We start from the raw sequence: 27,818 nt of genomic DNA on the forward strand, positions 1-27,818 counted from the left end.
GCAGTCAGTGAGATTGCTCAGTGCTGAGGCATGGCAGGTGTGACGGGAGGCACGTGTGGATCACTCTTTCAAGATTTTTAACTGTGAAGGAGAAAGAAGAGATGAATTTGTTGGCACATGAGAGACTGGACATGGAAGTGGGGGGCTGTTGATGAAGTGGATCTGGAAGAAGGCAGTGGGGTCAAGGGACAGGAACAGGAGGTTTAACCCCAGCCCAGTAGGTACAATTCTGTCTTCAGAAATAGACCAACAGTAAGAAGAGGATGAGAAAATATAGAGTGGTGGTGGTGGGTGCTGAAAAAGGAGATATTATGGGTCTGAGGGATGGCAATGCTGGATCCTGAGACAGATGAGGGCAGTTGTAGTATAGTCGGAGCTTGAAGACACAAAGAGGTAACAGTTAGTAGAATATACTATGAGACATCCCAAAGATATCAGTAAGGGTTTCTAAGTTTCAGAAGGAGCCTGGTTGAGGTCAGAAAACATGAGTTAGGGGCCAGCAGTGATCAGCAGTTCTAGAGAAAGGTTCCCCAGAATTGAGTTTGCCAAAATGAGATGGCACTAAGTAGGTCAAGGGGCAAAGATAAGTGAAGCTAGAGCTGGTGTAGGAGAATGGAGGCAGTTGCCTAAGACAATTGAGGTGGCATGGACATCCTAGGACACATACTTTTAGTAGGATTTGTGAGTCTGAATCCTCTAGCTTGCCTCTGTTCACGTAGACTATTCGTCAGAATAGTTGGTTGGCCATGAGTGCTGAGTGGATGTACAGAGGAGCAGGTGGACTTTCCTTGGGGGAACATAAGAATAGGAAGAAGATGGCAAGCCTGGGTGGTGTGGATGATGGCAGCCTTAAAAGGGTAGGTAGAGGGTGGTGGACTAGGATGTACGTGTGTGTGCGCATGTGTATGCATGCCTGTGTGTGTGAGTGTGTGTATGTGCGTGCATGTGGTGTGTGTGTGTGTGTGTGTAAGGATAGGTGCATGGAAACAAAATTTGCTAAAGCTCTCATAATTTGGCTTCTTGCGAACCTTCTGGGTACTGACACCCAAGTAAAGAGCCCATGTTCCAGAGACCTGAGGTCGTGTTCAAGACAAGGATGGAAGGAAGCAGGTCACATCAGGACTGGTATAGAAGTGCACATCAAACATCCAGTTGTCACAAACCGTCTTGGACATCATGGACAAGGAACTTGCACTACTGGCCTCAGTCATGGCTGAACAGTGGATAGGAGTGTTCTGGATAATCCAGATGAGAAGTGTCAGCCTAAGAGTGGTTACATAGAGAATGACCTGCCTGCATGTTGCTCCCATGCCTGTCTTCTCATGCACCCTATCCACACCAAACAAGCTTCCCAGCCTATGGTATTGGTTTTCTGGAGAACCGGTTAGCCTTTGCAAAGTGTTAAGCTCTATGATTTTATGTCATTATATCAGTATATCAAATTCCTGAGAACAGAACATTTTATGATTTTTTCTTTATCTCCTCCCTCTCATAACCTCACAACAAAAATGTTACAAACCACTGGAAAGTCTCAGGTTGGATCCCATTTGAGGTTTGCAATGCCTAGATTTCCCTGCAATCAAGAAAAATATGATATCCTGAATGTTTAATGAAAGGATGTAAGTTTTTGGTGCCAAGAACAGTAACACCCCTTGAATGCCATGGAAGTATGCTCTGCTGGATAGTGCTTGGTCCAAGAAAGGGTTAATGATCAGGAGGCATCTCCACGCTCTATCCCAGTCCTTGTCATGCGTGCAGGGACCATCTGTGGACTGGAAAGACTTGCCCAGGGGCAGTGGGAGGTGTAGTGGCAGCAAAGCCCTGGTGAGTTGAGTAGGGGAAGCTAGGCCCCTGCACTTCCACCCGAGTTCTCTGCACTGATCACCATGGTGAAATGTATGTACAGTCCAGTGGTTCCAAGGTCTGCCTTTTTCCTCCAGTTCCCTGCACCCATCCCCACCTCTTCTATTAGACTTGACCATAGTGTAGGGGTAGTCCCAGGGATAGGGGTGAAGCCTTTACTGGGAAGCACATTTTTTTCTACCCTTTTTAGCTAAGGAAGGGGCACTTTGTCTGTTGGCCTGCCCAGAAACCTCTGGGAATTGGTATGATGGATCCTGTGGCTACTGTTTTACCCAGTCTGTCCTCATAAGGGAAACCTATTTGCTGAGTTTGGCCTTGTTCTGGAGAACCTCAAAGTAACATTGACTCCACCTTGATCTCTTGCTGGATCTGGGTGGCAAGACTTTGGGGTTTTCCCTTTTTCCACTTCATGGAAACTTGGAAGCCACCCTTTTCCTCTGATGGTACCAGCATGGGCTGAGTCTGGATGGACAGGTTTTCTCAATGCCTGTTACACTTTCTAGACAACTGGTCCTAAGACATTTCCTTAGAGTTTGACTTGGCTAAAAAATAGAATGAAGGAGAAGAGAAGGTCCTGAATCAGAAAATGACTATAAAAATGTTCTTGAGTTGGATGAAGAAATGGAATAGGCCTGGTGTCCCTGAGAGGTAGGCACAGCTCTTTGTTGAGACATCCATAGATAGCACCTTGTAAGGTCACGTTTATGCACACTTGGACCAGGGACAGGCACATGTCAGTGCCTCTGGAGGAGTTACAATTAGGTTGTGGTCTTTTTGGAAGAGAGGATAAAATGGCAATAAAGGTCATCTAACTTGTGTTTTTCAGGCCCAACACTGTTAGGGAAATGTTCCTCTAACATTTGGGGGCTAAATGCCCCAAGGATCTCCCTGTGGTGTGTGTATGTGTGTATGCCCATATGTGTGTGAGGGACAAGAGGCAGAGGGGAGGAGAGAGCAGTGTCTCTTCATTTGAAACCTCTGAAAGACACCATGTTTTCACAAGGTACAGGTGTATCTGGGCACAGAGACCCCTTATTTAGATGGAGTTCAACCTTTTGCTTCAGAACTTGGTTGAATCCTTTAACTTCCCTATGTCTGAGGATCTGCATCTGCTAACACCAAGACCCCCTCTCTCCATTAAGAATCCATTTACTCTTGGGGCACCTGGGTGGCTCAGTCAGTTAGGCGTTTGCCTTTGGCTCAGGTCATGATCTCTGGGTCCTGGGATCAAGTCCTGCATCAGGCTCCCTGCTCAGTGGAGAGTCTGCTTGAAATTGCCTCTCTTTCTCTCTCTTTGTCCCTCCACCCACTTGTGCTTTCTCTCTCTTTCTCAAATAAATAAATAAAATCTTTTTTTTAAAAAGAATCCATTTATAAATGACAATTATTGAATATTTCATAGGGATTAATTGAAGTACAGCAGGAGAAAACTTTTTTCATCTAGTTGTTTACATACTGTCCGGTACACGGGGAAATTGTAGTGTAGGCTCAAATGCTTAAAGAATATTTCTGAGCCAAGTTTTCTCTAAGAATGTATTGGGGTGTTGAAGGAAGAATATAAGACAACCCTGCTCTGTGACCTCAATAATAGTACCAAAGAGAAAAGGCTTTGGGCTTTAAAGGCATGGGGATGTCTTGTATTTCCCTGACCTTGAGAGAGAGATCTTGAATTGGGGATGCTGTATCTAACATGCTGTGGATGTGACAAAGAATCTGCTGCTGAGGAAGTCTTTGTGAGGGAGTTCTGTTTCATCTTTCCTTCTTTTTGGGTTTCTTCCCTTGGTATGGAAGCACATGTTTTGTAGTTCTTTCAGCAGTGGTCTATGGTGGTAGATTTCAAACCTCTTCAGTCTTTGTTTGACATTGTCTTTATTTCTTTTGGTTCACTCATGAATAATGTCAGGTAAAAGTTTTATGTTAGCAGTTCTATTCCTTCAGCAATTTGAAGTTATTCCATTTTCTTCTGGGCTCTATTGTTGCTGATGAAAAGTCTGCTGTAGGCCTGAATCACACTTCTGACTTTTAAAAAGATACTCTGACTTTAGTGTTAATGCAGTTTTACAATGTTAATACAGAATTTTTAAAAAGTCTTGCTAGAGACTTGGTGAGATGCTTCAGTTTACAAACTCATGTTGTTCTCCAGTCTGGAAAATTTTCAGTCATTTTCAGATATTGCCTCTCTCCTGTTCTTTCTATTTATTCTTCTGGAACTCTATTTTAAAATATATATTGATCTTTACCATTGTACATTTTCTCTTAAATGCACTTTCATATCTTATATTTCATTATCCCTCTTTGTTACATTCTGGATATTTTCTTCAGCTCTGTCTTCCAGTTTACCAGTTTTTTCTTCATCTCTTTCTTACCTTTATTTTTTTTTAAAGATTTATTTATTGATTTGAGAGAGAGAGAGAGAGAGAGAGGGGAGGGGCAGATGGAGAGAATCCTCAAGCGGACTCCACACTGAGCGTGGATCCCAATGTGGGACTTGATTCCAGGATTCCAAGATCATGACCTGAGCTGAAATCAAGAGTAGGATGTTTAACTGGCTGAGCCACCCAGTTGCCCCTGCTTAACCTTTAAATGCATTTTTATTTTTCATGGTTATTTATTTCTAAAAGTTCTATTTTGTTCTTTCTCAAATGTTTTGGCTTTTTTCATAGTGTATTTTCCCCCTTTGGTTTCTATTCCATAGTTTAGATTGTTAGTAATTTAAAAATATGTGAATACTATAAATATTATATATAGTTTATAAATATGAAATGTTTATAGTCTATTTAAAATTGTTTTATTTATTTCAGCCCTTAGGGAATGGTTATCCCGTTTCTTTTATCCACTGACTTTCACTGGTGGTGGATCATTTCCTTTCATGGCATATACATTTTGAGTGTGAGTCTGTCTTCTTTGTGATTTTTTTTCCTATAAGGTTCTAAGCACTCTGAGTTATGGAGGTGTTGCAATAGTGCCATTTTGCATTTGCCTCCAGTAGGTAATCTTGATGGTTTCAGTGGTCCAGAAACATTTTTGATATTTGCTTCTTGACTTGAAGTGTCCACAGCATACTGTTGCTTTAATTATCGTGAGAAAAAAATGGTCAGACCCAGAATCTCAGTCAGAGATAAGTGGAATATGTATGTGTAATGAACTGACTCATACAAACAGGAAACATTTTAATTTTTCTGCCATTGCTGCATTCAGACTCTCTCAGTTGGGTCTCCCTTCCCTGTTCTTTCACATTCTCTAAGGTCTCTCTTTGCTTTCCACTCACATTCAGTTATTAGAATAGTCTTATTTCAATAATTAAGACTCATGTTGCAACTATTAAAGTCCATAGACTACTTCAGGCCCTACCCATGGCTTTCAGATTTGTATGGAGACGAGTGGCATGACCTAATTTTTTCCTTCTTCTTCTAGTTCTTCCACTTCTCCCCTACTTCTGAGTTGCTAGGATTAGGGCAGAGGAGAGGGACTTAGGGGATGGAGGGCTAGAATCTCTCTTCTTTGTACTGTTTCTTGCCTGACATTGGCTGGCCATTATGTTCTCTGCTATGATAGTCATCTCAACACTGCCTCTTTCTTAGGGCGGCATTTCTGTGGGTTCTTTGATGGTCCCTGTGGGGTTCTTTATATCACACAGTTCCCTGATGTGGGTGGTATGGTATCTCCCAGAGAGTAGCTTGAATCCAGTCATCTTATACTGTCATCAACTCAGCCCAGTAAAGGCTATTGTATTTAATCAAAATTTGGAGTTGCAGGCTGCTTCCCATTGTCGCCCTTTCTCCTTACCCTGTCTACATAACTGCTCCAGTTCTCTTGGAGGATTCTTGAGGCAACAGGAAAAGTGTCAGTCGTCATCTCCTTATCTCTTCCTTGGGAAAGGGGCAGAGATTTTAGACTGGGTCTTTTTTTACTGGGGAACAGTTTTTCCAGGTTCTTGGCTATTGGTCAAGGCCTTGGTTTCCACTCTTGGCTTTGTGGGGTCCCCTAGCTGTGTCTCCTGCCATGTAATGTTAAAGCCCCAGCTCTGGCCCACATCCTCCAGGGCCATCTGAGCTGTAAGTGCCTAGGCTTGTTACTCAGCTTTAAGTTCTTTCTTCCTTCCTGGGACCAAGGAATCCCCTTGCTTAGTGTCAGCCAACATTGCTCACTATATCTCTGCATTGTAGAAACAGCGCATTCAGGTTAAGCTCAGCCTGCCTTATTACCAGAACTGAGAATTTGCATCCATGTTTTATAGACCACTAATAATAATTCTACTTCCGTCACAAAGATGTGAGGGCAAATGAAATCATGGATGTAGACATGCTTGGAAAGTTTTGACCCATTTACGAGGGAGAGATTATTATAAATATACCTCTGCCTGGTTTGTTAAATCATTCTCCCTGAGCTGGTCCTTTAGTAAAACTGTATTTATAAGCGAAACTGTCAGAAACCAATGTGACATGATGAAATTTAATAGTTTGCCTCCTTTAATATTTATGGCACCTAATGATTTCTGGCCTATCCTTTGGGACTTTTTCAGGTAGAGTATTTTAAACTTTCTGGATGTCAGCCCATTATTTCTCCTTTTTAATATCATAAAGTATAAGCGGTATATATTAGGCACACATTAAAATACATATTTGGTACATTAGGTATCTGTTAGGTATATTAGGTACATACCAGATATATCAAGCTAACTCATTCTGCTTTCTTTACTTAGGGAATCAAAGACAGGTCAGACTATCAATCATCAATCATCAATCAGCCAATTAACGTTAAGTGAGAGCTTGCTCTGAGTTTGGCACTGTAATAGCCACTTGGCAGAGGGCATAAACAAGTGTAACCAATTTTGACAGCCATGTATGAAATGTCTAGCAGATACTGGATAGACACAGTGCTCGACATATTGAGAAATAAAACAGATGGGCATCTGCCCTCTTGGAGCTGACAAGGGAGCCACTGGCTGAAATGCATTAGAATTTCTCAGAGGTGGCAACGTGGTCCATTGTTATAACCATCTTTTTTGGTAAGTGAGTAAATCCTCTAGACTCTGGAAGTCTTGCTCAGATTTTTTACAGTGTACGCACTGATACCATAATCCCATTAGGGATAAATTAAAACAAAACAAAGCAAAAGCCTAGTCCAGGAGTTGAGCAACTTCTGGTATAAAGGGGTCAAACATAGTATGAAAGATGATTTTTATGGGGTTTAGTTGCTATCTCTGTGTCATGGAGGTTTATCTCTGGTTGTCATCTCCCCTTTCTGTGCTCTTTCCCTTGCTGCGGAACTTCTTCACATCACTTTAAGGGATCCTGGGCTCTTAGCTTTTGCCTTTTCTTCCCTCTGTCAAAACATGCTCATAGAAAAAAGGGCTCAGATACCTGACAGAGTCGTGCAGCACTGTCCTTGTGCATCCTGGTGGTCGTGGGTGTGTCTTGGGTGAGCTCTGATGTCCCCTGAGGCTAGCCTCATCCAGAGGGTGGGAGGAGGATGGTTTCTTCAGTGATGCACTTAGGAGCTGCTCCAGAAGGAACAGGGCCACGAGGACCTGCTCAGAGGGATGCTGGAATCCACTGTTTATATTTTTCTATAAATTTAAATCAACTTTTTATATCCTTTCTGAAGTATTAGCCTGTCCAGCCTTTTGTCTAATTGTGAAATGAAAGATCTTGTCTCTTTTTAGACATTAGCAAATTAAGTTCAGGAGGAATTAGGAAGATGAAAATCATTCTGTAGATGATTTTACCGAGCCTGGTAAAAGATGTAGCTAAGACGACAAATAGGTTTCAGGTTTTGTGCCCATTCAGGACTGTTTGTGGCTGTCTGAACTTCCTTGTGTTGAAGGGGAGTCTGTTACCCAGGTTGGGGGGAGAGAGTGTAGCAGTCGATAAGTGTTGTCTGCCACAGCCTTAAGAATGCAGGTAAGGCATGTAGCACACCTACTATTTAGACTATTCCTGGTAGAGATGGACAGATGCATAGGTTGTATTTTAATAGCCAGCTGATTCAGTCACTTCTGTCAAACAAATAGCCAGTTCAATGATGACAAAAGAATCAGCTGAAATATGTGTTTGGCATAACAAATAAAAAAAAGAAGAAACTTTCCCATTTTTATAAACTCTGTGTTACATTTTTTAATCAGGTAGGTTGGTAAATCATAGACAAAATTTGAAAGGTGAATTAAATGTGAGAGCTTCTAATTTCTGATTTAACTTTCCTGGAGGAGTCACTAGATAGTACTTTATAGTTTTATTATACTGTCTTTCTAAATATTTTTTTTTTTACACTAAATATTTTTCAAAGCATCTCAGGCATAGTATCTTATTTTATTCTCACTTGATCCCTGTGACAGATTTGTTTTTAGTGCATAGATCAGAGATTATCTGGCTTGCCAAAGGTGGTCACGAGCAGTTGAGCCTTGATCTCTTGCTCCCTCTGTTTGTACCATAAAATTTCTGTGACACCTCCCCTCCCTCCGGGGTCTCCAGAAGATTTCTACCCAGTTGATTATTGTTGATACACTCTTTCAGGGCCAGGAGGCTGTGTGCTAGGGCAGTGGCTCAAAATAGTATCTATTCCCTGCTTGAAGAGGTTGTCCTGTCAGTAGCAGCAGGCTGATGAACTAGATCCCACTGCTTTGGTAAAATACTTTGGGGTTTATAGGATGGAAAATTTTGTTTGGAAGTGAAAATAACCCACAATCATTTGTACTGTGTAGTTGTCAGCTGATGCTGTCTGAGTCACCCCTCACCATCTTCTGGCATCCTCGGGGGGCCTCCCTGTGGTCCACCTAGAGTGGTCTGAGTGTGGCCTTATTTGGCTTTTTAGAGCTTGTTGGCTTTGGAAGTGCCTTTCAACCTGCCAACACCCAAATGGGAACCCGGATCAAGCCATGCATTTAAATGGCCAGGCAGCAGAGAGAGCTCAAGTGGAGACATCCAAAAGATGTGGGGCCATTTACTTAACATAAATCAGCTCTCTGAGCGTGAGTGTCTTAATGCATTCCTTCAGTTATAAACAGTTTAGCGTCATGACAGCCAACATCTTCTCACCCCCACTTTCCCTAGCCCAGGCCTCCGTTTGGATTGTTTCTGCAACCAGGGACTTTGATGATTGCAAGGAGGCCCTTCTGAAGAATAATAAGCTATTGTTTATCAGAACCTTCCTCCTGGAGTGTTTGCACTCAGTGGGTGCAGGCCGACTCCCTCCGCCCTTGCTCATGGCTTCCAGTGGCACTTTGCTGCGTGCATCACAATCTCAGTTAATCCTCACTTCCCATTTATGAGGTAGGAACTCCTGTTATCCCAGTTTCACAGCAAAGAAAACTGAAGTTCAAAGAGCATAAGTAATTTGCCTACGGTTGCACAGCTGGTAAGGGGTGGAGCTAGAATTTGAATCTGGCTCACCTCTTTTCTGAGCCCTGGTTCTTAAAAAGTCCTGCCATGATTATCTTGTTTCTTTTCTCATTTGGAGAGTTTATTGCTGGGCCCTTAAGCTTTTTCTTGGTAGCTTACATAGCAGCCTATATGCTGGCAGAACAAGCCTGTGGGTCTCCTCAGACTTCCCCTAGCAGGAGGAAAATTTGAGTTAAGAATGTGCCTTGTCTCAGAAGTGGTGTCAGCATAATGGCCTTGTCCAAACCTCAGATTTAGGGTAGCAAGAACCAAGGTGCAAGAATCTCGGTTTGTGCCCTGAGTGCCAGGTTTCTCCTAGGAGCGGGTGTGCCAGGGCTCAGGCTGGAGAGTCTGCCTCTGCCTGTGGAGCACTAAGGCAGGGAATCCATTTGGGTATGGAACAGGGGTTGGTATATTTAGAAATAATCTCTAGAGACTGTCGTATTTGTTTATCTGCATGTTTAGAGATGAAAGTCAGGGAGGTGGGTCAGTAAGAAAATGCTTGGGTTGACATCCAGTTGACACAATGGCTCTTTCCCAGGGATGCAGGGCAGCCTGATATAGAGGGCCTATTTTAGGGTCTCTCTTTATCAGTTTGGAATTGTCACTGTCTGCACTGCGGTGAAACAAGCGTAGCCTGGCTCTGCCTTTCCTGACTGGAAAAAATCTCATTGCACAGGCTTGTCTTAGACTCAGTCTTTGCCCAACACGCTCACACATTGTGGAACGCTTTTATTTCTCTTCCCAACCCAGCCGCAGGTGTAACCTTCTGATTCACTATCTCATTTAGGGCAGAAACCTGCAGAGCTATGTCAAGAGGGGCTGTTTTCACTTCTGGATATTACACATGCTTAATGTCTTTGCTTTGAATACATTCCAAGAGGACACAGGCAATAAAGGAATATGCACACATGGTTTGCATGGAGTCTGCTGCTTTTGGGGGTAAACCACACTTATTTTCTCCCTCCTTCTTTCCCTCCCTCCCTCTTCTTTCCCTTCCCTTCCATCCCATCCCCTCACGTCCTTTCTCTTCTCCTCTCCTCTTCTCTCTTTCCAATATATTTTCATTTATTAGAGCAGTTTTCCAAGGGGTAGGAAAGAGCAAGAGTTTACCTCTTTAGCACTATATATTTTGCAGTCATGAAATTATTTGCCCCTGGCTTTTCTTTTCTTTCAAGTTTGATTCCCATTTATTCTGAAGTCAAACATGCTGGTATTGGGACTGTTGTTGATTTCTGTAAGATGACTCAGTTAAAATGAGCTCTTGCTTTATATAATGGGACTTCTTATGTGGGCTGCCTATGAGAAGGGCCCAGGAAACCTCCCGCTCTCAGAACATGCAGCTACCACGTTGGAAGGACCTGGGGTTTTGCTTTATGGTACTTTCCACTGCAAGGGAAATCATGGACCAACCACTCATGGAATCCAACAAAAGGGACAGAAGTACTGACTAAGGCAAGACAGACTATCATGATCTGGAACAGATTCTAAGCTAGGATAAACTATTGTGTTGTGAACTAGCTGGAATTCAATGTTTAGCAACAGGCTGACCAGTGTTTAATACAATATGAACATGTTTCCTGCTTGAGGGATGAATGGACATTTAAGATGTTTATCTTTATGATCAATTTGATTTAGATAAAACTAATAACTGTGTGTGTGTGTGTGTGTGTGTGTGTGTGTGTGTTAGGTTGGTGAGAGTTCCATGCATTTTGTTTGAATCCATACATTAGCAAGTGTTTTATATTGGAGCTATCTCATATACAGAAATGATATTGGGGTTCAGACTTTGTAGCTGATTGTTAACATGTCTTGTATTTCATGTTTTCTTCTCCTGTCTTTTTCATAAGAAAGGGGAGGTATTGTGTGGGCAGTCCAAGGTAGATAATGTTATAGCTTTTAAGTTTTTATGACATTTTTAAGAGGAAGAGGAGTGATTTTGGCTGGACTGGGCTGAATTGGGGTTTGGAAATAAAAGTAGCAATGATTCATTGAATATCTGGTGTATGCCAAGCCTTATATAGGAGCTTCATGTGAATTGTGTGACTTAAGTCCGAAAACAGTCCTGTGTCATAGATACACATATTTTAACTCTACAAAAGAAAGAATAGGTTCAAAATAGCTAAGGCATGGTGACCCACAGAAGTTTGGATCTGGATAAGAGTATAGGCTGTGGGAGTAGAAGATGAGGGTCTGGGTCAGGCATGCAAGGTTTCAGGGGGCTGGAATGGAGCCCTTGGATAGAACCCAGAACCTTCAAGAGCTTTTTAAGAGAGATGAGCAAACTTCTGTTTACTGTCCTGGAGTAAATAGCAAGGAGGCTTACCATCTATCCTGGGGCTTACTGTACCACCTGTGAGAAAGAGGGACTGTCTGCCTATACCACTCATATGTAGGGGGTCTGCATTTATGCTCCTTGCCCATTATAGGAACTTTAGGATAAAAAAAGTTATAAAAAATGATATCTTGGACTTTGGACTTTGTTAGATGAATGGATTAAGAAAATATAGTATATACATACTGCTATGTACTAAATTGTGTCCTCCACCCAAATTCATATATTGAAGCCCTCAAGTAAGTGGAGATGGGCCCTTTGGGAGACAGTTTGGTTTAGATGAGGTCAGGAGAGTGGAGCCCCCATGAGAGAATTAGTGCCCTTATGAGAAAAGACAGTAGAGAGCTTGTTCTCTCTTTCTGCCACATGAGGACACAGTGAGAAGGTGTTCATCTATAAGCCAGGAAGAGGGGAAGTGAGCTTTCACCAGAAGCCAATCAGGCTAACACCTTGATCTTGGACTTCAGCTTCCGGAACTGTGAGTAAATATGTGTCTTAGCCTCCTGGGCTGATGTGATTTGTTATGATGGCCTTAAAAAAGTAGAAAATCCTGCCATATATCACAACATGGATGAACCTTAAGGACATTATGCTAAGTGAAATTAATCAAACTCTCAGAAACAGAAAGAAAGCAGAATGGTGGTGTCCAGGGGCTGAGAGGAATTGTTGTTCATTGGGTATGGAACTTTGGTTCTACAAGATGAGAAAGTTCTAGAGATCTGCTGAACAGCAGTGCATGTCGTTAACCACCATACCATTCACCTAAAAATGCTTACGATGGTAAATGTTATGTGTGTGTCTTTTGCCACAATAAAAAACAAACAAACAAATCCTAGATCTAGGATAATTGATACCCATGAGAGCCCTTCAACAATAAATACAAACAACTTGGAAGCACACTTCTACATCTCAGGACCCCTAACACTTTTGTAAAATAAATAATCCCACCTGAAGAGGAACTCACAATAGGAGACATGAACCTCGTAACAAAAGAAACGTCCATGAGTTAGAGCCAGCCAGACTCAATAAGCAGCAAAGTTAGTGTTCCAAGAATGAAAGTAACAGGATGATTCCAGGAGATGATGAAATACATTTGTTTAAACAAAGAGATCAAAGAAGAAATAGAAAGTCTAAGAAAAGAATAGTGCTCTATGAAAAAAGAGAAGTTTTGAAAACAGGGCTCAGTATACTTAAATAAAGGTCTTTAATGAATGGATGTGACATCAGGTCAGGCCTAGCAGAAAGTAAAATCTGCGATGGGACACTGCCCAGGCTTCAGCACTGAGAAAGTACTGAATCCATGGAGGAGCAATGAAAGAACTGGAGGACAGGATGAAAGGTTCAATATATACTTCGATGGTGTTCTAGGAGACAATGGAAAGAAAGGTGAGAAGACATTGTTTTAGAAGAAAATGCCAAGAAATTCCAAAATTTAAGAGAAATATTGATTTTTACATTGTAGCATGCTGAGTATTGAGTAGGGTAATTAAAAATACATCTACATCTAGACACTCAATAGAGAAAACTGCTGGAAGGTCAAAGAAAATGAGAAAATCTTCAAAGCAAGCAAGGAGAAAAGACAAATTATCTACAAACAGCAGTCCTCATCAAGCTACAACAGAGGCTGAGAGACAATGAAATAATATCTTCAGAGTGCTCAGTGACTCTCAAGCTAGAGTTCTGTGCAAAGCTAGATTTTCAGTCAAGACTTCGGATGGAAAGGCATCGTTCATACAGACAGAGACTGACGACATGCACCTCTAAAGTGATCTCTGCAGAAAGAACTACCAAGCCACATGTTTAGTAAAGAAGCATTGTTTCCTTCTGCTGCTGCTTCTTTTTTTGAAAGAAGACTAAGATTTAGGATGATTCGAAAATAAGGTGGTTTTAAACATTAAACAATAATAAGGTTCTAATAAGTGATAGATGGGGTGGGTGCAAAGATCAGAATTTAATGCATTTAAGGTCTTGCTATTTTTCAGAGAAATAATGAACTGTTATTTAAAATATTTCCCTATTCAGAACAAAAAAGAGAAATATTCAGACACTGACCTTTGGATACTCACAATTAACACCAGAATAACGACTAATGGATAGTAAATTTTTACTGTGTGCCAAAAACTGTTATTTATATTATTTCATCTAGTCTTACACTGACCGTATCGAAAAGATAATGTTGCCATTTGGGGAGGTAAGAAAAGAGGATATATTTACCTTTGTACTCCCATTGCTCAGTATAATGTCCAGCGGTAGTATGTGTTCAATAAGTGTGGGTGAGCCAAACCCAGCTGAGGTCAAAATGCAGTCAACCAACAGTTTGCCTCCACCATGATATTAGAAAGGTGATAAAATCATTGTTTAAACTCCACTCTGTCTAACCTCACAGTCCCTGCTTTTCGATAGGGCTCTGCTCCTCACTGTTTACTCCTCTGGGTAAATGACTATCTGGACCAGTCAGACATTGGCTCTGCACTTCCGGTAAACTGATGCCCCATTTGTCCCCCTCTCATACATTCTTTGATCTCCCGTGTGACATGCCCTACTCAGACCCAATGCCCTGGCTGTGTTTTTACTGTGTGTCACACAGGTGAGCAGTCTCCTGGATGTCTGTTTTCTGATTTCACAAGTTTTTATGTGGTATTCTGACAACATTGCCAGCCCCATGTTGCTAGGGAATGCAGTAATGATCACGGCATTTAGAGCACGTACCTTCTTTCCTCCCTCCCATAAACCCCTGCCTTTATTATCTGTTCAGGATGCCCATTACTGCTGCTTCAGTACCTTGACCCTGCCCTACTGAGATGCTCCACTGCATTCTGGACTGTGGGTCATAGAGCTCGGATTTCTTTACCCAAGGAATTACCAGTGAGAAAACTAGCACCTAGGGTTGCTAAGCTACACTCTACTATGTTCTAGTCACACACTGGAGGAGAGGTGCTGAGATATCCCACATTCAAGGAGTCTTCATTCAGTTTCCTATATTTTGAATAAAAACGCTGTGTGTTCTCAAATCTCTATGAGATCTTTCCCTCTCTTCCCCTGTCTCTCTATCCGCACATATACACACACATACACACATACCAAATTAATTGCTGAAGTCTGTGAACTTTTTTTTTTTCTTTCTTTTGGTGGTGGTTGTTTTTTTGTATCTTCTGTGGTTTTAATTGTGGAGCGTACTGTTGGTTTCCTGCATTGGTGGTTACTTTCAGGCTAAAACAACTCATTGGGGAGTCCCACATGAACTGGCTTGCATACAGCATGGAAGGGGAACTCTGAATTTAGGTTCCCATACTGGCTTCTTACACACTGTCATCATCTTTGAGGTTTGTTTGTTTATGTATGTATGTATGTATGTATGTAAAATGCCAGTGTTAGAAGGCCTGGTGCACAGATGGTGTCTTGAAGGCAAATAAAGGCTCTTGGCTTGCTGCTGATGGAAGCTATGTGCTCCTCAACTCTCTCTCTGCTTTTCCCTAAGGACGCCTGGCTATAGATCCCAGCAGTAGCAGGGCAGCTTATGTTGTTGAAGCCTGTGTTCTGTGGTTTTGTGGCTAAACCAAAGCATTTCAATTTTCCCAAAAGGGCCAGAGGACCAGGTTTATTATACCTTGCTTAGGGAGAAGCTTGAGGCAGGTGGGAACAGCATCCACTTTGCAATTGGAGAGCTATGTTCATATTCTGACTCAACCGTCTTGGATGGCTTTGGGAAAGCCAAACTCAATCAATTTCTCTGGCTGGAAATTCAGGGTACAAATCTCTGTGTTGTAAAAACAATTGAGTGAGATGATAGCCTGAGAAAATGCTTGGTAAATCTTAAAGCACAATACAAATATAAAGCATTGTTACTCTCATTGCTTGGAGAATGGATTGTGGGAAGTTAATGGCCCTCACTGTAGTGTGTTTCAGTGCCAGGAATGACAAGAGCTGTCAATAAATATAGGTTCATGATAGGGTAGAGAAGCTTTTGGACTCTGTGGAACCCAGGGCTTTATATATTAAATGCATGCATTCATTCAGTCATTATTGAGCAAGTATTTATTGAGTGCCTGCTAAATGCCATGTGCTGGGAATATAAATGAATGAGACAGTGGAATTGTGATTGATGTTTTTTTCTGGCCCTTACAAAGTCAGAAAAATTAGGTGTGTTTTTTCAGAAAGTTAAGTTTACTTGCTATAAAGGATTGCCCTTTATGCTGATAAAATCTCTTCCCTGTTCTTTGGTGTTAAATGTCTTCATTTTTGTGAAATGATGGTGATAGTAGATGGTAGTTGATTTTTGAAAAAAATTTCTCACATGGCAAATTATAAAGAGATGTTACTGGTTCTTGAAATTCAAAAGGTTAGGGACCCAGATCCACCCAGATTCCTGCCTGATGCAGAAATCTCTTTAGCATTCCTAATAGGGGGTATACCTTCTGCTTTGATAATTCTAGGGAAGGGGGCCTCACTAGCTTCACAAAGCAGCCATTCTGGTTTTGAAGAGCTTTTATCTTTTGAAATAGGATAAAGTTGAAATCTGCTATCCTATAACTTCTGCCCATTCATCTTACTTCTTCATCTGGAACAAGGCAAATGTGCTTACCTCATATTGTTTAGCCCTCTGGAGTTTTTTTTTATTTTTTTTCATATACACATCTCTATATTTATATATTAGATACAGGCACAGGGGTGGGCAGGGGCACCAGGCTGTCCTCGTGCCCCCAGCTCCACTTCTGTTCACCCACACACAGAGGCAGCAGGGGGTGTTAGATGTGGCAGCTTTGAGGGAGGGGGTTTAGGCCTGGGCCCTGCTCCTCAGGGGGACTAGCCCTGGAGCCTTAGGAATATTCCTTCAGGGAAAACGGGGTGGGGTTTTAATGGGTCAGTGTCCCCCATCCCCCCACCACCCTTCAGTCGGTCCCCGGGCAGCCAGAGCCCTTCCATTCCAGAACTACCAGAGACTGGGATAGCTGGGGTAGATGAAGGCAAGCAGCAGAGGGCGATTTACTTTGGGGCCACCTAAGCCCCTCAGGTCCTGGGAGGGGAGGCGGGGCAGAGGGAGACTTGGCCTGCCTGGAGCAGGAGGCCAGAGCAAAGCCGTGGAAGGTGGCCAGGTGCACCCTCTGCCCCGACCTGGGCCACCAGGGGTCTGGGTGGGGCACAGTGTCCATTTCCTAACAGTCCGGTAGGGGAGGGGCAGGCAGGAGGCAGAGCCAGGCCCCAAGGAACAGAGGTGTCTGTCCAGACTAGGGGGCTTCCAGCACCCCAGGCTGGAAGCGGGCTGTCTCCTGGAAGATGAGCTCCTTCAGACGCTCCTTGGGTAGATCATCCAGCTCCATGTCGAAAGTGAAAGGCTCCTCAGCCACTGGCTCATCTGTTGGGTCGTAGTACTGCTCCAAGTAGGGATGAGCCAGTGCTTCTTCCACTGTAATCCGTTTGTTGGGGTTAAAGGTCAACATCCGGTCTAGCAGGTCAAGGGCTTTGGAGTCTGACTTGGGAAAAAGCTTGGCCCATGCCACCTTGGTCTTGGAGGGCAGAGACTGTAGGTAGTTTCGGGCCTTCATATTGATGATACAGTTCAAGTCCTCCTGGGATGGAGAACCTAGGATACCTAGAATGTGGTTGAGCTGGTCCGGGTAGTGCTTGCCAGGGAAGATGGGCCGGTTGGAGAGCATCTCAGCCAGAATGCAGCCCACAGACCAGATGTCGATGGACTTGGTGTAGCCCTTAGAGTTAAGCATGATTTCTGGAGCCCGGTACCAGCGCGTGGCCACATATTCTGTCAGGAAGCCAGTGTGGTCATGCTCAGGATCGGCAATCCGGGCCAGGCCAAAATCGCAGATCTTAAGGTCGCAGGTGGTGTTGATGAGCAGGTTAGAGGGCTTTAAATCCCGGTGGAGCACATTGGCTGAGTGGATATACTTGAGGCCTCGCAGGATCTGGTAGAGGAAGTAGCAAACATGGTCGTTGCTCAGCTGCTGGCTTTTGAGCAACTTGTATAGGTCTGTCTCCATCAGGTCCTGCACGATGTAGACATCCCTCATGGCGTCCAGGGTGGGCGCCCGCAGAATGTCCCGAATGCCAATGACGTTCTCATGGCGGAAGCGCAGCAAGATCTGGATCTCCCTCAGTGTGCGCTGGCAGTAGGTCTGATGCTCAAAGGGGCTGATTTTCTTGATGGCCACGCGAACCTTGCGCACGTGGTCGTCAGCTGAGCTGACCATGCCGTACGCGCCCTCGCCGATGTAGTGCAGCTCCGTGTAGCGCGGGCCCACGTCGAACGGCTGCCCCTTCACCACCTCCACCTCCCCCGAGACCCCCGGGCCGACCCCATCGGCTCCCCGGGGCTCCCCGCCCCCGCCCCCCTGAGCCGCCGCCGCCATCTCCACTCCAGCCCTCTGGAGTTTTGCAGCAAGCCACCATGCCCCCTCAAAGCTTGTTTTCCAGGTCTCTTGTCCCCACTTTCTTTACCCAGGTCCCTGTGGCTTTGGTCTTCACTCTTCATCCTCTTCTGGTCACCCTCCAGTTTGCTGCTGTCCCTCTTAGAGTCTGTTTCCCAGACTTCAGCTGTGGGTGAATTTGTGCTAAATGCTCAGGCTGCTGCTTCCTTGATTCTGGGCTGCGAATGTAGATTAAGGAAGTAAAGATTTTACTTGCCCTTTTTGGCAGCTCTGCTGTTCCTTTGACTCACATTGAGTTGCAGTCTACTAAAGCCCCTAGGGTCTTTGTTATATAAATTGCTGATAAGCCAGGGTTCCTCCTACCTTATGTTCAGGCAGTGACATTTTTTTCATCTAAGTGCAGTACTTTACATTCATGCCTATTATATTTCATCTTGTCAGTTTGGACCATAGTTGCAGCATATTGAGGTCATTTGAATACTGATTCAACCTTCCAACTTACTAGCTATTCCACCCAGATTTGTGTCAGCAGCACATTTGACAATTTGTCTTCATCCAAGTTCCTAATTCTGTGTTTAAAAAGCTGGAGCCAAAGACAGAGCCCTGGGTCACATCAGTAGAGACCCAAGTTTAAATGCATCTGCGAATCAATGCTCTAAACACCTGTGCATAAAATCAATGCATCTATGAATGCATCAATCATTAATGCACCTATGTATCAGCTAACTACAGATCACCTAAATGGATTATCCACACAGGTGACGTCAATTCTGTTTCTGGCTTTTTCCACTTATCTTTCTTTAGGCAATGTCAATTGTGCCCATTATTGAACCTATCATTGGTGTGGTTATAACTTTCAAATCTACTTTTTCAGCGCACATATCTGTCTTGAGTTCATATTTTAAATTTTCTACTGGACATCTCCAGAATGTTTTGAGTTTTTCAAAGTCCTTTCATCACCTCTATGCCCCCTAAAACCTTTTTGTCTTTCTGTGATCACTATTTCAGTGATGGCACCATCACATTGGGTAAGCGAGATACCAGGGAGCCATTCTCAATGCCTGTTTTCCTTTAACTCCACAGCTAGTTCAGTTAGCTGGTCTTAGAGATTCTTTTCTTTAATATTTCATAATCCACTTCCCAGACTCTGATCTGTCTTGCCTATGTGATTATCAGAGCCTTCTGACTAGATTCTCTATTCCTGGTTTCACTTCTTTTAGTGTATCCTCTGCTCTGTCACCAGAAAGCAAAAGCACAAATCAGATTATGTCATTATATTGCTTTAAGCACTTTGTTGGCTCTCTGTTGACCATGAATGATGGCTGGTCCTTCGTAGTTTAGCCTTTATTTGTCTTACCAGCTGATCTCTTACTGTTCCCCTCTACCAACCCTACACTTTAGACGTACTATCTAGTGATGGTTCCTAAATGCTGTTTACTCCTTTGTACTTTGCACATGTTCTTCCCCTTGGCAGGATTGTCCTTTCACCTTTTCTAGTCAACTGACTTCTATCCTTTAGAGCTGGGGTCAAGCATCGGCTCCTTTGGGACTTTTTCCCTGACAGCTCCAGAATGAGTTAGGGATCCTTTTTCTGAGCTGCTGTCACACTCCAGGCATACCCATTAAACACCTCGTCATTGGTAGAGGAACTGCGCTCCTCCCTCTCCCTCCTGCCCGGGGTCCTCTTTGAGCAGTGACTGTGCCCCCTTTACCATTGTAGCCATGGCTTTTAGCACAGGGCATGTTACACAACAGGGATTCTGGGTTTATTGGGTGGCTTGCCAATCATTTCCACTTTGTTCTGGACCATGTGACTATTAATTTCCCTATTCAGCAATATTCTGAATCTGTGTCTGTAGTGTCCCTTTGATTCACTGGCCTTGTAATCCTATTACAAAAGTAAAAGAGGTACTTTGACATCGATTTGTTTTTTCTTTTATAGGTGTTTCAAATCGTTTGATTTCAAATCCTTCTAGGCATGTTAAACTCCTTTTTTTTTTTTTTTTTTTTTAACTACTTTGTTGCATGTTTGTTTCTCTGACCCTGTATTAGTAAGGAAAGGCTGTTTGTAACAACTAGCCCCCAGATCTCACAGGCTCAACACAAAGTTTATTTTTTAGTTTTGTCACAATGCGGGATTCCTCGTCAAGTGGCTTTCCAAAGGGTGATTCAGTGACCCAGGTTCCTTTCTTCTTGAGGCTCTGCCCTCTTTTAGGTCTCCAGAGACCTCTCCATCCAGCTGATGTATGAAGAAAGAGAATAGTTTGCAGATGGGAAAACAAGAGAGCTCATGTGTGGGAGGTTCTCCCAGGCCAGGACTGGACACAGCACCAATCACTTCTGTTCACATTTCATTGACCAGAACTTAGTCACAAGGCCATGTCCAGCTACCAGCGAGGCTGTATACTGTGGGCTATCTGTGGCCCCAGGACAAAAAAGAGAACACAGGTATTAGTGAGCATTACCACTCTCTGCCACTGCATGCGATCCTAGGTTTTCACCTTGGGTGCTCTCTTATATTCCACATCCCTTCTTGGCCAGGGCTTTGCCACCAAGCCTTTGGATCTTCTACCTCTCAGTCTGGGTTTTTGTTGTTTGCTCTTTTTCTTCCCATTTTCTCAAACCTTCCGGTCAGTTGTTGGCTAATTCCTCATTCCTTGCTGATTTGGCTAGACTTGATGCCACATCTCTCTAGTTTCCTAGCAACCCTCCTTGCCTGGCTTCTATGTCTGAGACTGGACCATCTGATCCTTGGTACCTGCCTGCCATCACCATGTGTGTTCCTTGGATGAGAGCCTGCCTTGGTCCAAGGGCAGAGAGTCTTTTAAATAACGTCCAGTGCTTTGAAGTCCTTCCTATGAGTACTGGTTATGGATTGCAACTCTATTTTTAGAGACAATTAGAGAATATAGACAGTTGCAATGAGAGCCATAAAATAAGCAAGACATTGGAAAATACAGCTTTGGAAAGCCAAGAGAATCAGTGCTGTATATCTTGAAGGAGATAAGCCTGAAGGGAAGAGCCAATCTTTACATATTTGTAAAAAGTTGGTTTAAAAATTGTTTTAAAGGTGATGATGCTACAGTAGATGTTCTTTTGTTACTCTGAAAAAGAAAGTATCTCACATTTTAGTGTGAGATATTTAGGTAAGAGACAAAGAAAGAGTTCATTAATTCCAGAATTTTGGAATCTAGGGTATAGGTTCCTGAGAGGGTAAGTCATATGCTTTCCTGGTAAACATTGTGAGTGGGAGAGCCCATCTCAGGTGCCTCATAAGCGAACTGCTGGGTGGCAGGAGGTGGATGAGCAAGCTCAAAATCATTTCTCATTCTGGAAATCTAGAGAAAATAAGCTGAGTGTGATGCTTTTTTGGCTCATACATCTTTCGAGACATGCTCATAGTTAAAGTATTTGTCTCTGGGTAATATTTCCCAATGATTTCCTAAGTGGAAGAGGTATTATTGTCTTGTAAGGTTTCAAGATGCCTGAATTCCATTGCTTTATTTTATCACCCACTCACGCTGTAGGTTACTGACTCAGGCATTCTTTTTTTTTTTTTTAATAAATTTATTTTTTATTGGTGTTCAATTTACCAACATACAGAATAACACCCAGTGCTCATCCTGTCAAGTGCCCCCCCCAGTGCCCGTCACCCATTCACCCCCACCCCCCGCCCTCCTCCCCTTCCACCACCCCTAGTTCGCCTCCCAGAGTTAGGAGTCTTTATGTTCTGTCTCCCTTTCTGATATTTCCCACACATTTCTCCTCCCTTCCCTTATATTCCCTTTCACTATTATTTATATTCCCCAAATGAATGAGAACATACACTGTTTGTCCTTCTCCGATTGACTTACTTCACTCAGCACAATACCTTCCAGTTCCATCCACGTTGAAGCAAATGGTGGGTATTTGTCGTTTCTAATGGCTGAGGAATATTCCATTGTATACATAGACCACATCTTCTTTATCCATTCATCTTTTGACGGACACCGAGGCTCCTTCCACAGTTTGGCTATTGTGGACATTGCTCCTACAAATATCGGGGTGCAGGTGTCCCGGTGTTTCATTGCCTCTGAATCTTTGGGGTAAATCCCCAACAGTGCAATTGCTGGGTCATAGGGCAGGTCTATTTTTAACTCTTTGAGGAACCTCCACACAGTTTCCCAGAGTGGCTGCACCAGTTCACATTCCCACTAACAGTGCAGGAGGGTTCCCCTTTCTCTACATCCTCTCCAACATTTGTGGTTTCCTGCCTTGTTAATGTTCCCCATTCTCACTGGTGTGAGGTGGTATCTCATTGTGGTTTTGATTTGTATTTCCCTGATGGCAAGTGATGCAGAGCATTTTCTCATGTGCGTGTTGGCCATGTCTATGTCTTCCTCTGTGAGATTTCTCTTCATGTCTTTTGCCCATTTCATGATTGGATTGTTTGTTTCTTTGGTGCTGAGTTTAAGAAGTTCTTTATAGATCTTGGAAACTAGCCCTTTATCTGATACGTCATTTGCGAATATCTTCTCCCATTCTGTAGGTTGTCTTTTAGTTTTGTTGACTGTATCCTTTGCTGTGCAAAAGCTTCTTATCTGGATGAAGTCCCAATAGTTCATTTTTGCTTTTGTTTCTTTTGCCTTCGTGGATGTATCTTGCAAGAAGTTACTGTGGCCGAGTTCAAAAAGGGTGTTGCCTGTGTTCTCCTCTAGGATTTTGATGGAATCTTGTCTCACATTTAGATCTTTCATCCATTTTGAGTTTATCTTTGTGTATGGTGCAAGAGAGTGGTCTAGTTTCATTCTTCTGCATGTGGATGTCCAATTTTCCCAGCACCATTTATTGAAGAGACTGTCTTTCCTCCAGTGGATAGTCTTTCCTCCTTTATCGAATATTAGTTGACCATAAAGTTGAGGGTCCACTTCTGGGTTCTCTATTCTGTTCCATTGATCTATGTGTCTGTTTTTGTGTGACTCAGGCATTCTTTGGTTGGTCTATTAAGTGGGAATGGGATGGAATGAATTTTCAGGAATTTGGGGGTGAGAAGTTGTTCATGTTTCTACATGCTTTAGAATATGTAAGTAAAATATCCTATAGAATCATAGTTGTGTTAGGTCCAGTTCTCTGCATCTTTGCTCTTTGGTTCTTGCCTTGGGACATGTGTGGTTATTTGCAAATACTACTTCTTAGAAGTAGCTCCTTAAACTTGCATGCCTCTCCCAGTGAGGCCTGAGGTAGTATCCTCTGCAGGGTTGGGGGCTTGGGAGCAGGGAGAGGACGCTGGAAGTTAACACCTCAGGCCAAAGACCTAACCATGGAGGCTGTGATCACAGTGGTTAAAGTACACCTTCTGCAGCCGGGCTGCGTGGTTTGAACTGGTGGCTTTGTGCAAGTTAGTTAGTTCCTCTGTGCTTCAGTCTTCTCATCTGTAAACTGGACATAGCAATATGCTTACCTATGGATATATTGAGAGGATTAAATAATATATGTATAATTGTAAGAACAGGACCTGGCCCATATAATAAATGCTCTCTAAGTAGTGCTTTTAAGCAAGAATTTCTGGAAGGTACTCCTGTCTTGTTTTCTCCCTTATTACCTCAATAGGTACTCCAATACACTTTAAGGGCCCCAGGCCTGACTTTTAGCTTACAGACAAGAGGAGAGGGACCTTTCCACTATTCTCATGCTGGCTTGAGTTATGTCAGGAGATGACTATCAACATGCACAGTAATGAACGTTTCTGTTTATAGAATTTAGTTGAAGTGGTTATTATATGTAATCACAGCATCGAAGGAGTATCAGAGGATACCACTGTGTGAGGCTTGCACTCTGTTGATATTTTTAAACCAATCAAAGAGATGCTAAATTGGTAAAGGAGGTCTCCCCAGACCTGTATTATGACTTCTGGGATGGTCTGTGGGGCTCTGAGATTTTGTACTTCGTAGTCTAACCAAATTGAAGCTGTTCCCTGTTCCCAGTGAACCATTCTGCTTTTACCTCTGATTTTGTGTTCTTGAGCAATTTACCTGTTTAATGCCACAGGAGGAAGGCTGGGGCAGGGTGCAGAGAAATTCTGTCATACGAGCATTTAGAGAATAACTGTACTTGTTTTACTTATAGTCTGGGCCTCTTCCAGAAGCTCTGATGCATTCTTTCCTGTCTCCTTGGTACTTGGTCTGACATCCCTGACCCTATGGAGGCTGGCAGTAGAATAAGCACCACTTTGGAAGAATAGGATGAATTTGTAGGAGCTAAGGCCATATTCTTGAAAAATTAAACTCAACTCAGGTGTTCCTTGAGCACCTGTTGTGTGTAAAGCACAGTGCTGGTTGCTGTATGAGATACTTGGAGTAATAAGACGAGACTCCAGACCTCAGTGAGCTCATGATCTTCTTGAAAAGACAAACACCAAAGTGTGGAAATAAAGGCACAAGTAGTGGGAATTGTCATACATGCTAAGTTGTAGGAGGCCTTCAGGCCCCAGCTGGGCTCATTTGGTGAGTGTGACACAGATGCTTTTTATTATTTTAAAATTTGCTTTTTGTGGTAAAAAGCACATAACATAAAATTTACCATCTTAATCACTTTTAAGTAAACAATTCAATAGTGTTAAGTGTATCCACATTTTTGTGAAAATAGATCTCCAGAACTTTTTCATCTTGAAAAAGGAAACTCTATACCCATTGAATGATTCCCTCCTTCAGCACCTGGAAACCACCATTCTGCCTTGTTTTATGAATTTGACTATTTTACGTACTGTCTATAACTTAGAATCATATGGCCTTTGTCTTTTTTAACTGGCTTATTTCAAATCCAGCAAAATGTACTCAAGGTTCTTTCCTGTTACAGCCTGTGACAGGATTTCCTTCCTTTTTATGGCTGAATGATATTCCCTTTATATACATCCCTGAATAATATTCCCATATATCCCATTTTGCTTATCCATTCATCTCTCAATGGACATTTGTGTAGCTTCCATGTCTTGGCTCTTGTGACTAACTCTGCAATGACCATGGGTGTACAGATATTTCTTCCAGACCTGCTTTCAATTAATTTGGGCATATATCCAGAAGTGGAATTGCTGGATCATACGGTGATTCTATCTTTAACTTCTTGAGGAAACAGCATACTGTTTTTCACAGTAGTTGCACCGTTTTACATTATCACCAACAGTGCACAAGCATTCTGATTTCTCCACATCCTAACCAGCACTTACTATTTTCTGGGTTTTTGTTTTGCTTTTGACAGTAGCCATACTAATGGATGTGAGGGAATATCTCATTGTGGTTTTGATTTGTCTTTCTTTGATTATTAATTGAACATCTTTTCAAATATTTATTGGCCATTTGTATATGTTCTTTGGAGAAATGTCTATGCAAGTCCTTTACACAATCTTTAATCAACTCCTAGAAATTTTTGTTTCTGTTCTACTTGTACCACTCCCTGCCCCTGCCCCTGCCCCAGACATCTGGCCCCAGCCTGCTTCTGAGGGCTGGGCAGGCTGAGGGCAGCAAGGACTTTGCCCTCGAGAAGTGCCAGATGTATAGCTTACTCGTGGCCATGGGCCAGATAACCGAGAGTGCTTAACTCTACCCTCTCCCTGCTGCTTTCAACTTTGGATGATTTTACACAGATATATTTCTGAGGGTATGAGTTTCCTATTGCTGTTGTAACAAGTTACCACAAACTCTGGCTTAAAAAAACACAGTTCTGGAGGTCAGAGGTCTAAAGTGGGCTTGAAGTGCTGCATTCCTTCTGGGGGCTCTGGAGGAAGAATCTGTTTCCTTGCCTTTTCCATCTGATGGAAGCTCCTTCCTCCATCTTCAGAGCCAGCTGGGTAGTATCTTCTCCTTTCTCCTCGTGCCTCCTTTAATAGGACTCTTGTGATATCAGGCCTACCTGGATAGTCCTGGATAATCTCCCTAGCTCACAAGCAGCTTCATCACACCTGCAATGTTTCTTTTACTATGTAAGGTAACGTATTCAATTTCCAAGGATGAGGATGTGGACATCTTGGGGGAGCATTCTTGCCTGCCACACTGGGCCTCTGCCATGTAAAGAGCGGTGGGTGGAGGAATTGTTATAGGCCACTTTATCATCAGGTACCTGCCAGCTTCAGCCTTGACCTGGGTTAGTCAAAAAGCATGTAGGAACCTGGAGGCTTGGCCTTAAGTTTCAGCTTGACCTTGACCTGGATGTGGAGCCCAGGGCATGCGGCTTGCTTCCTCGGGACCTGAGTGTCTGTACCTCTGAGAGGAGATGCTGGGGCTCCACGAGCCTGCTTCCCTACCTCACCCGGTTCTCTTTTCGTCTCCTCCCAATGGCCCAGGGAAAGCCTGAGGCTGTCCTGAAGGGGCAGGAGAGGACGGCTCTGTGAGGCTTTGTGAAGATGGCTGCGGAGTGCCAATTAAGGGAGGACGGGAAGCGCAGAAATGAAGGGCACGGGGGCTCTACTTCAGGGCTGGCCTCCTTCCTCCAGCCTGCACACCAAGTATCCCCGGAACAAACAAATGAAACCATTACATGCCCTGCAAGCCTGATTGGGTCGTACATAACTTGCACAGTAATTTCATATGAAACCTCAATTATCCTTCTATTCCAATTCAAGCCTGATAAGGTCAAATATTTGTAAGCTGCCAGCCAGATGGAAGCTCTGTCTCCCAAAGGCTTGGAGGTTGTATAACCCCATCTGCATGGTGACGAGTCTGGGCTGTTGTATTCAGGGAAGTGTGAGAGAGTCTTGCCAACTCTGGATGTGGCATTGAGGGCAAGCCATCTCTAGGTGTTGTTTGTTCTGTTTGGGATAGTTCAGTCCAACTGTGCTCTGGGGTGGCCTGGGAGAAGTTGCTGGAGAACTGGCAGCCTCCAGGGGCTGGGGAAGGGGAGTGTCACTCCTTGTGTCTCACAGCACCTATTAGCACTGCGAACTCCAGAGACCGCATTGGCTTGAAATAGTTAACCTCTGGTGAGCACGCACTGATGTTAATACATCCCATTTATCCTTGTGGAGTTACTCCTGTTTTACTGATAAGCAACCCGAGGCTCGAAGAGGTTGGGCTAACTTAGCTAAGATCACTCAGCTAAACAGGGGAGGGTTGAGATTCAAACTGAGATCTCTTTCATTCCAAAACTCATCTTCTTTGTCCCTCAGCAACTTGTATCTCCTGGGCTTGTCCTTCCACCTGAAGCCGTTGCCCTTGTGAGTGGAGTCTGGGAGCCACAGGTGAGGGGGAGGGAGGGGCACCCCAGTTACTGGAGCCGGAGGAGCTGCTGGAGACGGTGACAGCTTGGAACCGTGTGCTCTGGCAGAGGTGAACCAAGTGCTTTGGAAAGCTAAGCTGCCTGGAGCTAACCTTTGGGCCAGTCTCGCCTTGGCTGCTTTCGTTTCAAGTCCAAATTTAGTTATGGACTCTGAAAAAGCAAGGTCCCTGGCTGGGAAGATGCTGCTGGAGAGGCGCGTGTGGGTGCGTGTCTGTGTGGGCAAATGTGCAGCCCGACCTGAGGAGGTCAGGGGAGCGACTCGTATGTCTGAGGCTCCCACGGGGTCTGCCCCAGGCGAGTCCACACACCCGGACATTCTGGACCACTCACCCTGTGCCAGCGCTGTGGGGGCTGTGGAGTGGGAGGAGCTGGGGCTCTGCTCTCAAGGCTACGTTTGAACAGAGGAGAACCCCCACACATACTTGGAGTGGCTATAAGGAAGGCGGTGGCAAGGACCAGGGGCCTACAGAGGAAGGTGGTGGTACTCTGTGCCTGTGAGTCACACACTGGGGACACACGCGTGTTTGTACATACATATTAGTACATGTGTATGAGGGTGAATGTGTGCTCATGTGGGGAAGTTGCTTTCCAGGCAGCAGCTCCTGTCTCTTCCCCGAT

At 43.6% G+C, this 27,818-nt stretch overlaps 2 protein-coding genes across 40 annotated transcripts in view; one reads left to right on the forward strand and one right to left on the reverse strand.

The window, feature by feature from the left end:
* Positions 1-27,818, forward strand: part of CACNA1C (calcium voltage-gated channel subunit alpha1 C) — a 746,601-nt gene that overhangs the window by 107,337 nt on the left and 611,446 nt on the right. The window lies entirely within an intron of this gene.
* Positions 16,187-27,516, reverse strand: LOC112669083 (mitogen-activated protein kinase 3-like). Its single transcript, XM_049102810.1, has 3 exons — positions 27,048-27,516; positions 26,235-26,419; positions 16,187-17,951 (listed from the first exon to the last, which is right to left on the reverse strand). Exons 1-3 carry the CDS (start codon positions 27,514-27,516, stop codon positions 16,800-16,802), a joined length of 1,806 nt encoding a protein of 601 aa, XP_048958767.1. The 3' UTR covers positions 16,187-16,799.

Source organism: Canis lupus, chromosome 27 (genome assembly GCF_003254725.2).
Source record: "Canis lupus dingo isolate Sandy chromosome 27, ASM325472v2, whole genome shotgun sequence".
NCBI classification, from domain to species: Eukaryota; Metazoa; Chordata; class Mammalia; order Carnivora; family Canidae; genus Canis; species Canis lupus.

Coding starts and splice junctions, on each gene's coding strand:
- LOC112669083 (XM_049102810.1), bottom strand. CDS start 27,516: ATGTCCGGGTGTGTGGACTCGCCTGGGGCAGACCCCGTGGGAGCCTCA. Junction 26,420..27,047: donor TTGGAATGAAAGAGATCTCA/GTTTGAATCTCA, acceptor CTTGGTGTGCAG/GCTGGAGGAAGGAGGCCAGC. Junction 17,952..26,234: donor GGAGACGAAAAGAGAACCGG/GTGAGGTAGGGA, acceptor GCAAAACTCCAG/AGGGCTGGAGTGGAGATGGC.